Source organism: Antechinus flavipes, chromosome 2 (genome assembly GCF_016432865.1).
Source record: "Antechinus flavipes isolate AdamAnt ecotype Samford, QLD, Australia chromosome 2, AdamAnt_v2, whole genome shotgun sequence".
NCBI lineage: Eukaryota > Metazoa > Chordata > Mammalia > Dasyuromorphia > Dasyuridae > Antechinus > Antechinus flavipes.
Window position 1 is genome coordinate 324,720,030 of NC_067399.1, and position 12,896 is coordinate 324,732,925.

General features: G+C 33.8%; 1 protein-coding gene across 1 annotated transcript in view; it reads right to left on the reverse strand.

Moving 5' to 3' along the window:
- Positions 1–12,896, reverse strand: part of FANCM (FA complementation group M) — a 93,261-nt gene that overhangs the window by 60,888 nt on the left and 19,477 nt on the right. The window contains exons 9-12 of the mRNA XM_051977697.1: positions 9,181–9,359; positions 6,005–6,211; positions 4,343–4,553; positions 1,705–1,859 (exon numbers count right to left, since the gene is read on the reverse strand). Coding sequence (XP_051833657.1) covers positions 1,705–1,859; positions 4,343–4,553; positions 6,005–6,211; positions 9,181–9,359 — 752 coding nt within the window. The remainder of the gene's footprint in view (positions 1–1,704; positions 1,860–4,342; positions 4,554–6,004; positions 6,212–9,180; positions 9,360–12,896) is intronic.

Consider the following 12,896-nt stretch of genomic DNA (forward strand, 5'->3'; position numbering starts at 1 on the left):
GTTATCAAGAAATGCAAGGGATGCTTGGACACCAGAGAATTCCAATGGTACCTTCACCTTGACAGGAGAAAGTAAAGAATACCTATAGAACAATGGATGGACCACCAGGACAAACTTATGAGAAGACATGGTGAAGAGTCAGAAAAGATAAGCAAACCCACAGATAGGTTGTGATATGAAATCACTGGAGGAACATTCAAATCAATAAGATCACAATTCCATTTCAGTATCAAAATAAATAGCATCAGCAAAAAGTTTTTTAAAATGAAAATGAGCTAATGATTTGAGTTTGTTTTTTTTTTCCCTTTTTTAAAAGTGACCACATTTGAATTCAGGAATAAAGGCTAAAAGAGAAAGAAAAGCTAATTTGTAGAAAGCTGTTCACAAAAGCAAAATCTATAATGTTAAAAAACTAAATTGGACAACTGCTAGTAAAAAAAAATTGGAAACCCATGGATGATTATTTGCATATAATACAATATTGCTCTATAAAATGACTAATATTAAAAGTTTATTAATATTGAAATATTTGTTTGAGAGCATTCCAATCGATGGGCTGTAGATTCCTGAGAGACAGCAGTTATTTCAAGAAAGACATTTTGTTAAAAAAAAAAATACTATAGCAGAAAAACTAATATAACTGATGATCAATATAGATTGGGAGTTCTATCAACACAATATGCAGCTTTTCTTCCATTTGCAGTTTGAGAAAGGTGTATGGCATACTGATATCCTGAGCAATCACACAGCCAGCATGTCAGAGGCCTTATGTAGGCATAAGTTTATCTGACTCTGAGGCCATCTCTCTAACTATTATAACACATTGCCTTATGGATAAAACACAATAAAACACAAATTCATTCTAAAAGACACAAAATAATGAAGATCAAAAAAGAACCTGGCACAATATAATATACAGAGGTCTTATAGTCTTATTGATAACTTCTTTTCATTCCAGTCAATTTTCAATATACCTTCCACTCAGTACCTTCCCTTGTAACAAAGGAAAATAATGAAGCAAAACTCATTCAAAAACAAAAAACAAACAAACCTAATAACACAGATTTGGTTCTGTCAGCCTAGGGAACATTCATTTCTAAACCCCAATGAAAATAAGAAGGTGCATTTGGTCATTACCAAATTACATGAATTAGAAATTGAGATGACTTTCAGTGCTTTTAAACTTATGATAATAATAATAATACCTAGCATTTATCTAGTGTTTTTAAGGTTTGTAATGCATTTTACAAATACTGTTAAAAAAAATTGTAAAAAGCTCTAGGAGATAAATGATATCTCTATTTTATAGATAAGGAAACTGAGGCAGACAGACATTAGTTCAATGACTTGCCTGGGATCACATAGCTAATCTGAGACCACATTTGAATTCAGGTCTTTGTGATTCCAGGTCCAGTATTCTTTTTACTGTGCCACCCAGCAGTCTCTTAATGATTAAGTTATTTTTTGTTTTGGTTTTAATTAGGCATCAACCATGTGATTTTTCTATTAATTTGCAAAGAATAAGTAAAAAAAAATCACCAAATTTTAGAGTTGGAAGCAACCTTGAAAGTTTCTTAATATAACCTTGAGGTTGACAAAGATTAAATAACTTGACAAAATATTCAGTTGAATGGCAGCAGAGCTCTTGCCTTTTAGTTAAGTATGTCTTCTACATACATGATAATATGTGAAAATTCTACTTACAAACATATCTTCATCTTGTAAAAATTCAAACTTAGCTTTGGGCAATATTATTTCCTTAATTTCATCATTTTCTGTTAATCTGTACAGCTTATTCCATAACTTAAATTCTTCTTCTGTTAAGGACCAACTTTCTTTTGAATTGCGTTGCTTCATTTCTACAAGTTGAAAAAATTATAAAAACATAAAATTATAGACAAATAAAAATAAAAAAAGTATGAAAATTATAACACTGTATTGAAAAAGAAATCAAGTTCAGATATCCCACCACTAAATATAAAACCCAAAAATATGATAAAGGTCCCACACACACCTAAATCTTCATAATTTTCTCACATTTTGTGGTTATAAGGAATAGAAAACAAAGGAGATTTGGCCATGACAAAGGATATGGTAAATACATTATGTCAGAAGAACACAATGTAATACTAATATTTCACACAAGAGCCAAGATGGTAGAGGAATGGGAAAGAATGCAGAGAGAGCTGTCCTCTACAAACTCTTCCTAATACAGGTGGAAAATGAATCAAATCAAATCTTGATGGAGAAATCCAGGAAAAAGTCAGTGAGTCCTTTGGCCCAGCCCAGCTTACTATATAAGGAGACAAAGTGGTCTTTGGACACTTGAAATGGGATCAAGTTAGCACTATGCTGCCCACGGAGCACTGCAGCCCCAGACAGAGGCTAAGCACCAGAGCAAAAGAAGATCCATATCAAGATACCCCAATGGAGACAGACACCAGCTGGTAGCTTTGTTGCATAGTCCTAATCCCAGATCACAGATTCAGGGATGGATGAGAAAAGGACTTGCTCAGGTTCCCTAATATGGAGCACCTGAATGATACAGAAGAAATTTAGAACCCAGCAATAGTGGTGTGGCTCAAATGGTCCAACACAAAGCAGAGTTTCACTTACAACATCTAGCCCAGCCTGCAGAGAAATAACCAAAGCAAGAATCCCAGACCAAAGAGGCGACTACAATTCTGTAGCTCTGAGCCAACAGAACAGGGGGTGAGTGAGGGTGCAGAGGAGCAATTAAACTATGAGAGGATTCCACTTTGAGAGCACTGAAAGCTTGCAAGTCCCCAGCCTGAGATCTTGAAATAATACAAGATTCAAAAATGCCTAAGAAGCCAGCTATAACATCAGTTCTGAAGTTGAGAAGCAAATAAACAAAATGAGTGTTCATCAGTTGGTAACTTAATGTGAAAATGTAATGGAATATTATTGTTGTGACAAAAGAAATGATAAAAGGTAAATTCTTTAAGACTTAAAAAATCTTTTTTTAAAATTTTATTTATTTATTTTTATTTATTTTTAAGACTTAAAAATCTTAATCAAATTAGTGTATATCAAGTATAAAAAAAAAAAATCGCAACTCCATGAAAAACTCTATAAACTAAGTTTAAAGAAAAATTACAACTCCATAAAAGAGGTATAACATGCAGCATATTTTTAGATATGGTCAATGTCAAAAATGGAGACTTATTTTAATTTTTTAGGAGAAAAAAAGTGAGGTAATGACAGTAATAGAAATACAAGAAAAAAAGAGTCCACAAAACATTTTTTAAATGAACAGAAGAAAACAGAAAAAAGATCACTCCAAAATACTTCAATGACTTCTGAAACAGTCTTGGAGTCTAAGCTAGCTAACAAAGCAACATAGTACACTAGAGAGAGGGCTACATTTGAAGTCAAAGGGTCTGGGTCTGAATCCCAGCTTTGCCATTGTACCTATATAATCTTTTTTTTTTTTTTTTTTTTTGCTGAGGCAATTGGGGTTAAGTGACTTGCCCAGGGTCATACACAGCTAGGGAGGGTTAAGTGTCTGAGGTCAAATTTGAACTCCAGTCCTCCTGAGTTCAGGGCTGGTTTCTATCCACTGCACCCTCTCAGGGGTCCTCAAACTTTTTAAATAGGGGGCCAGTTCACTGTCCCTCAGACTGTTGGAGGACCAGACTATAGGAAAAACAAAAACTTTGTTTTGTGGGCCTTTAAATAAAGAAACTTCATAGCCCTGGGTGAGGGGGATAAACGTCCTCAGCTGCCGCATCTGGCCCGCGGGCTGTAGTTTGAGGACCCCCCGAGATTCTAGCTGCTCCATACCTATATAATTCGGGACAAAAAAAAAAAAAAAGTTGGGCCTTAATTTCCTTATTTCTAGACAGGAAAAAACAGGCTTAGTGGCATCTAAGGTCCTTTTCAGTTCTAAGTCTGTGAGCTTATAACAAAATAAGGATAAGGCAAAATGAGAAAATAAAGAATGACTACTATATAGAATGAGACATGAAGTCAGTTTTTCCTTCATACAGTGTTGGTATCTGTAGGTCTTTCACTTTCTTGATAGCAGTAGCCATGGTTTTCTCAATAAAAAAAACCATATGTGGCTATTAATGCCACAAATAGCTTTATTTTGTTATCTTATGGTCAAGATCTCTATCAGTATGTTTATAAGGTCAGTAAATGTCACCTTTCTTCTAGCAATGGACAATATCCCTCAAGGGAAAAATGTATTTGTATCTTAAAATCTATGATGAGTTTTTCAAACTATAGCTGTTTTATCAGTAAGACATATACTTTTAATTACAACACAGACGATTCATAATGGAATATATACAATTACTGAAAAATTACAACTTACCATCTCCAAATGAAAAGACAGATGAGTTTTTATTTATTTTAGATTGCTTTGAGCGTTCATAAATTTCCTCAGCAATGAACATTTTGTGTAACTTTGGGTAAATTCCATCAGGAATCATACGTGGACTTCCTTGATAAAAATTAAAGGCCCTACTGTTACCAGAAATAGCTTTATAAATACTTCTTTTGCAAGATTGACTTCGATTATAAGCCTGTTATAAATAAAAAACTAATCTTAGAAATTATTTTTTAATTACCATTTTGCAATAAAGAAGTTGTTATTAGGATGAATTTATTCTAGATGAAATAATAAAAAAATAAAATCTTAACCGTTTTGGTCAAATAGATTTATTCATTAGCTAAAGGGTAACAAGAAAATAATGATGATAGAAGACATTTATGTAACTCATTAGGACATACAAAGGCAACATTATCCCACTTGATCTGTTTTTCAATTGCCATAAAAAATTAATATATGAATATATTTCTCTATCTCAGTATATAAAAATCATACTGTACATAATGTAATCTATCTTTAATTCCTAAGATTTGTGTGATAGCTTCATTCTTAAATTTTCATTATGAAAGACTTAATGCAGTGGTGTCCTTTATAGTATAAATGTTGGAAGATAGATTAATAAGTGCCTGACACACTGTGATATCAGATTTTTATTCTATGTGGTTTTACCTCGTGACAAACAATATGAATTATAGTACAACTAGCTAATAACTAGGATGAATACTATATCTCTTTTGAAGCTGATTTAGTAGAATTAATGAAGTAATGTAACAGAAAGAGTGCTAGATTTGGAGTTAAAAGATTTGTGTTCTCATCTATGATCTGTCACTTTTATATGACTTTAAGCAAATCACTTCACTTTGGTACCAGTTTTCCTTTAGTATAGTGGGGAAAGAGGAAGGCAAGAAGGGGAACACAGTGGTTAATGTTCCTTTTGCAGTTTTTTAATCTATGGTTAAATCTATCATTTGTAACAAAGCTCTCTAGTAAGATTCTTTTCAGATGGATAAATAGGCAATCTCTTTTCCATAACCAAAAATACTGAAAACTGATTAAAAGAACTCTGGCAATATTTCTTGACTGAGATAAGTGAACTTATAACAATAATAACAATATTTTATATTTATTTACTGGGTTATATTTTTCAAAGTATGATCCTATCTGTATCTCTAACCAAAACAAATTTATTTTGCAAAGATAGAAAGTTAACAGAATTACAAAACAGAACCTAAGTCAAGAAAAGAACCCAAGTATTTCAACTCTTAATTTAATATCTTCCTGCTACTTTTGGCTACTGAGAACACCCTAATTAAATTTTACTAAAATGTGTTAGGACTTTATAAATAGAAAATGGATTTATAACCCAGGTTTATAGAAAATTTTAAATTTAATTTTTAATTACAAATTTAATATTTAAATTTCTCTCAATTAACATTAAATGGGGACACTAAAATACTATCATATGTGTGTAAAATTATGAATTTGGCTTAAAATTCCCATAAAAGGAAACTATTAGAAATATACAATGGGAAAAACTTATCCTTCCTACTAGATTCCTTAAACTATGTCAAAATTTCATTTTGCCTACTGTATAATAATTTGCAAATTTTAAGCATTAAATTATATACCTATAGATATACATACACATTCTTCTCTTCCTTCTGTAAGAATAACAACAATCCGGCCTTGACGTTTGCGGCCAGTTCTGCCCATTCGCTGCACAAGACGAACTGGACTCTTCTGAGCATCAAAACAGATTATTAGATCAACTTCACCTATATCTAAACCTTCTTCCCCAACACATGTAGAGACCAATGTGTTATAACCACCATCACGAAATTGTTTTACAACCTAAAATAAAAATCATTAAAACAAAAATCAAAACAATGATAAAACAAGAGCAGAATGCTTATAGTACTTTATCTGGATCACTAACATATTCAATCCCACAACCTAGTTCTTGTACATGTCATGACACTCTCTTCTATGGCATTTATTGCTTCTTGAGCCAAGAACTGCAGCATCTTTCTATCTTTCTATCATCAGAATCTATCACAGAAACTGGCCATAGGAGGCATTTCACATTTATCGAATTAGTTGTTGTTTTTTTTGCTCCCTTCATATCACATTCCCTAGAAAAGGTTCCTGGGAAGGGGAATCACTCCCTGTCCTTCACTCCTTCTCCTCCTCCCCACCCCTCCCCCCAAAAAATTTTACATTAGTACAATCATGACAAAATGAACACAAAATAAGAAAAATAACCAAAGGCAAGTATAGGTCAGGATGAAGGCAAGAAATGGCTAAGAAAGGTATACTCTTTAATTTGCCTTGGTGAAAGGTGAATTACAAGTTGATTTTATGTCTAAAGAGAAGCTTTTAAAACTTTCTCAGTACATTTCAGACTTGAGAGTGGAGTGTCCCAAAGAACAAGACTCAAGGCAACAAATTCATTTTGACTAAAGAAATAAAGTCATAAATGGATTATTGAAATTACATCTTCAAGTTGTACATGTTTGATGACCAAGTTAGCACCCTGGATACTTTAGAATCAGCCAGAGTCAGGATAAGCCAAAGTCCTTGGTCTTTAAAGGTAGAAATGAATTGCATGGACGCAGAATCTCCACGACCTCCTTCTTCCTCGTCTACTGCCAAAGTGACCCTGACTAGTCTTACTCCACCCCCTCGTCCCTCCTACAATTCTCTGTATACACCAATTATCGAGCCAGCACAGAATAGTGGGAAGGGCCATTTTCTAAGCATATGCTAATAGAATATTGTCCAATTGGTAGTTAGCGTTAAGTGCTCGGTGGTCCAACTTCAGTGCATGAACTCAAGAATTTCAGCCCTTTATAATGTTTAGCCTGTGTTGGTTGGCTTGCTATCCAGGAAAAGGGAAGGAGAGAAAGGAAGAAAAATTTGGAACATGGGGTTTTACAGGAATAAAATGTTGAAAACTATCTTTGCATGTATTCTGAAAAATAAAAATCTTTTATTATTTTTTTCAAATGTATATTCCGAAAAAACAACTCCTACACTATATTACCAATGTATGTATGGCTCTTAATATAGCTCAGAACAGGGATAATTGCTAGAGAAAATACTGAGGGTAGAAGGGATGAAGGGATTGAGAGTGAAGAAAAAATCCACAGCTAAGTGAAGCAGTGGATAGAGCACCAGCCTGAAGTCAGAAGGACCTGAGTTCAAATCTGATCTCAGCCACTTAACACTCCTAGCTGTGTGACCCTAGGCAAGTCACTTAACCCCAACTGTCTCAGTAAAAAAAAAAAAAAAAAAGAATTGTTCTAATTAGTTTTTAAGTAAAGAAGTAGAATGCTTGCGGCTAATGTAGAACAAAGGAATAGGATAGAGTACTGGAGGAAGGTGAAAATTTAGTACAGCATAGACATTAATATTACAGCACTAAAACACTAGCACTAGAAAAACAGATGAAGATGGTGAACCAAATGTTGAACTCCTTGAGAAAGGAGAGAGAATGACCAGGAGTCTCAGTATTTTACAACTGCCATAATTCTGATTAGGTAGAAAAGTATAATTGTTTGGATTTCAACAGAGAAAAGACTACAGAATGAAGGAAGCAAAGGACAAATATGGGAAACGACAAGAGGGAACAAAGAATATTGTAACTACCGCAAGGCCCAGTAGAGATGATGGGCTGAGCAAAGGAATAGTCAGTTCTGGAAAGGATAGTCAGACATGCTGTATTGTTGTTAGAGGGGAATTAGGTCTCAGTCAGGGCCAATAGATAGAAAGTGTATGAGAGAAAAATAAAGGGGAGACCGTTCATGAAGAACAGAAATTCTAGCAGATAACAGTGGAAGGGATGGGAAGGTTTGGAGTAGGATATGTATGGGGTCAGATGGAGTAGGACAGGAACAAGAGAACATGAGGAGAAAGAAACTAGTTTCTTCCTAAATGTTCCCTAATTACTTATTACAAGCAAAGGAAGAGAAACAGGAGAAACCACAGGAACAATAGTAGGAAACCTCAGTTTTCAAAGAGTGTTACAGAGAGAGTTGGGCTGACTACAGTCTGTTCCTTTATAGACGAATACCTAGTAGAAATGGTGGGGAGAGGAAAAGGTGTTGGTAGTGATTCTCTTTCCAGTATCCCTCCACACCTTCCCAAAGTCAACAAAGGGTTGCTCAGAATTAATATAGGTTCAATCTAGGACCTGTAAGTGGTCTTGCTCTACTTATTATAGCTAATAGAAGGGGATGGTAGGGAGAAGAATAGAGACATCGATGTGAATTACAAAAAATAGTGGGTTTAGGTCTCATTCATTATGCATTGCATATTGTATGGAAAGAGAAAGAAGTTATGCAGCATTTCCCCAAAAAAGAAATAAGCATGTCAAATTTAGGAACTATTCCAATCTGTCAGTATCTATCTGGATCCTACTGTGACATTCTCACTATTCTATCTGTAAATGGGGCCTATACTAACAATTTCTAATTTCAGAGTACTAGTCTGCTTAGAAATTCCCAAGAGAAATATCATTTTTTAATCAAAATTGTTTCTTACCACTTTTTAGATATAAATTAGTGTAAATAAAAATTTATATTTTCCATCTTAAAAATACCTTTTTATAAAATTTTGGTTGGAGAAATTATATGTTTACTTTTAAAGACATTTCAAAACATTTCAAATACAGTTCTAACTTTATGCCTATTATCAAAGAAAATTCCTCTAAACTTAAAAAGGCATTAATTTGAAATTTGCTAATTATTCTAAAAAGAGCATAAATAAAAAGATATCTCAAAACATTCCTGTTTCTATCAATATCAGAAACTTCTGATTACCTCAAGTTGTTCCTTCTGTGTTAAACCTTTTGTGCTTTTCCCTGAAGCATGACCAACAAAAGTCATAACTCTAACAGTTGGCTGATGGTGAAGCATTTCTGCAATTTCTTGAACACTGTCTCGAAATGATGAAAAGATCATAACCCTGGTATCACATTTTTTTTCAGTTGAATTTTGATCTATTTAGAAAAAAATATATTTTAAAGTTAGACATGTGAAAAAGTATATGCAATGAAATATGTGATTAATTTAAAAGGCAAAAAGGTATGTCATTAATCCAAAATATTTCTTTCAAAAACACAATTGAGATTGCCTAAACCTTTCTTAATGGGTTTCTTTTCTTCTTGGAATATCACTGGAGATTCATCTTCTTCATCTTAAGCCTACCTCTCTTGCTGCAAAGTTTCCCTTAAAAAATTAAGACCATGGGGAGGATTCAAGGAAAATGGTGAAGTAGGTTGGTAAATTTCAAGCTCTCCAAATTTTCCCCCACCAACAGAATAAATTTGCATCTCAAGGAGAACACAGACTGGTGAAAAATCAAAAAAACTTGAGGGCAGAACACGGGTCCTCCTGGTGCAACACAAGAAGATCTGAAGAAAGACCTTGGACTGGAAATTAACTTATGAAAAGTACAAACACCTCCAGGCTAGCTCTACAGAAACATCACATGGAGGGCCTGCAGCTGGCTGTGTGTGGCTGGAGCCTCAGCAGGAATCATAGAGATATTCATCTCCCTGACAGCTTAAAGAATCAGGGGTCTGAGTCAGGGAAGACAAAGGGAACCTCAGCTGATTAGGCTGCCAGGCCCAGCTGTGCTGTAGAGACAAAGCTTTGGTGAGAAGGAATTAGCACTATGTGAGTGCAGAGGCAGTGGGGCAGGAATGCTGCTGGCTTCAAGCACTTGCAGGAGGGGGGAGCTTTTGATTTGGGTTGCTGGTCAGAAAGAAGAATTCAAGTAAAGGTAGAAACACCATCCTCCCACCCCACCATTAAAGATGTTTACACTAATATTCTTATTGAAAAAAAATTTTTTTAACTGGCTAAGAAGAAAGACTCCAACCATAAAAACTTACTATGGAAAGAGGGAAGACCAGGATTCATCTTTAGAGGAGGATACTGAAGTTAAAAAAACTTCTACTCCAAAGAGTAAAGTGAAATAGCTCCCTGAAGACAGAATTTATAACACTCAAAAAAAATAGAAATCAGAATAGATACCCAAGGAAATCTTAAAGGAGGGGAAAGGACCCACATGTGCAAAAAAGTTTATAGCAGCCCTTTTTGTGGTAGCAAAGAATTGGGAAAAAAGTGAGTGCCAATCAGTTGGGGAACGGCTGAACAAGCTGTAGTACCTAAAGATAATGGAATATTATTGTTCTATAAAAAATGACAAACAAGCTGATTATAGAAAGGCCTGGAATGATTTACATGAACTGATGCTGAGTGAAACAAGCAAAATCCAGAAATATACTATACACAATAACAGCAAGAATGTGTGATGATCAACTATGAAAAGTTTGGTTCTTCTCAGAAGTTCAATGATCCAAAGTAATTTAAATAGACTTTGGTCAGAAAATGCAATGTACATCTAGAAAAAGATCTAAGAAGACTGAATGTAAATCAACACATGCTATTCTTTTTTCTGTTTTTTTCTTTCTCCCATGGTTTTTCCCTTTTGTTCTGATTTTTCTCTGTATTAAAAAATTTTTTAAGTTACAACAAAAAAAGAAATCAAATGAGAGACATTGAGAGAAAACTAAAAAATAAAAATAAAAACAATCAAAAAAAAAGATTATGAAAAAAAAGTTAACCAACTACAAAAGGAGATAAAAGCCTCAAAGATTAAAATAATTCTTTGAAAATTAGATTTGGGCAAGGGGAAGCCAATGAAACTATGAAAGACTAAGAAATAACAAAACATTATAAAGAATGAAAAGATAGAACAGAATGTGAAACATTTTATAAGAAAAAGAACAGATCTGGGGAACAGATCAAGAGGAGGAAATATAAGAATAATTGGACTCCCTGAAAGTTGTGACCAAAAAAATGAACCTTGACACAATAATGTAAAAAATAATCCAAGAAAATTGTCCTGGGAGTGATAAAATATAAGGGGAAAGGAGAAACCAATCACCACCTCAACAAGATCCTTTGTGGAAAACACATAGGAATATTATTGACAAATTTCAAAACCTCCAAATCAAAGAGAAAATTTTGCAAGAAACAAGAAAAAAAAATTCAATATACTGAAGCTATAATTAGAATTTTACAGGACTTATCAGTAGCCACAATAAAACTCCACAGGTCCTGGAATCATATCTACCAACAATCAAAATTAGTATGCCTGTAGTCAAAAATATCATATCCAGCAAAATTATCTATAATATTGAATGAGAAAAAATGAACATTCAACAAATTTGAAGATTTTCAGGGCTTTCTCTCAACCAAGCCAGAATTTAATAGAAAATTTAACATATAAGAGCCAATATCAAAGATCAATTTCAAGGAATTCAACATGGACAAATAATTTCTTTTTTTACATGAGAAATGCATGCCATATGTTTAAGATTGACATCAACAATGTCAATTGAGGGTAGCTCAAAAGAAATACTGTGGCAGAGTTAAGGTAAAAATCGTAGTTATATAGATGAGGAAGAAGACACAGAAGTATTACAGGGAGGAGGAAGGCTCATAATTCTGAAACCTACTCACATAAGGAATGTGTTAAAGAGGCAACACTACATATATACCATGAAGGATATAGCACTCTCAAAAATCTATAAAGAAATAAGGGGGAGGGATAGAAGCAAACAATGAGAGAAGAAAACAAAAGGGGGTTCCTTGGCTGGGGGAGGTTAAGTAACATCAAGGCAAGTTAAGGAACAGAATTAAAGAAGAAAGTCAACAGAAAGAGGAAAGATAAGTATGTGTATGTGTTGGGGGGGACAAAGGTAGGTGTGTGTGTATATGTATGTATGTATGTGTATATATCTACATATGTATACATAAACATGTCTTTACCTACCTATAGTTTGCTTAGGGTAAGGTGGATGAAAAGGAAAAAAAAAAGTAAAAAAACATATACACTGTATGTGCCAAAATGTTTGTGGCAGTCCTTTTTGTAGTGGCTAGAAAATGGAAGATGAATGGATTCCCATCAATTGGAGAATGGGTGGGTAAATTGTGGTATATGAATGTTTTGGAATATTATTGTTCTGTAAGAAATGACCAGCAGGATGATTTCAGAAAGGCCTGGAGAGATTTATATGAACTAATGCTCAGTGAAATGAGCAGAACTAGGTGATCATTATACACTTCAACAACGATACTGTATGAGGATGTATTCTGATGGAAGTGGATATCTTTGACAAAGAGAAGATCTAATTCAGTTCCAATTGATTAATGATGGACAGAATCAGCTACATCCAGAGAAGCAATATTGGGAAATGAATGTGGATTACTTGCATTTTGGAACAAAAGGTTTTGCAAGGGTCAATGTTGAAAAAATTACCCATGCAAATGTTTTATAAATAAAAAGCTTTAATAAAAAATATATATTCTTGAAAAAAAGAAAAGAAAAAGAAAAGAAATTATAATTTCAGAATTTATACAACTGATGCAAAGTAAGTGAGTAGAACCAGGACAACATTGTACCAGTAACAACAATATTGTACTATGATCAACGGTGAATGACTTAACTCTCAGCAATAAAATAT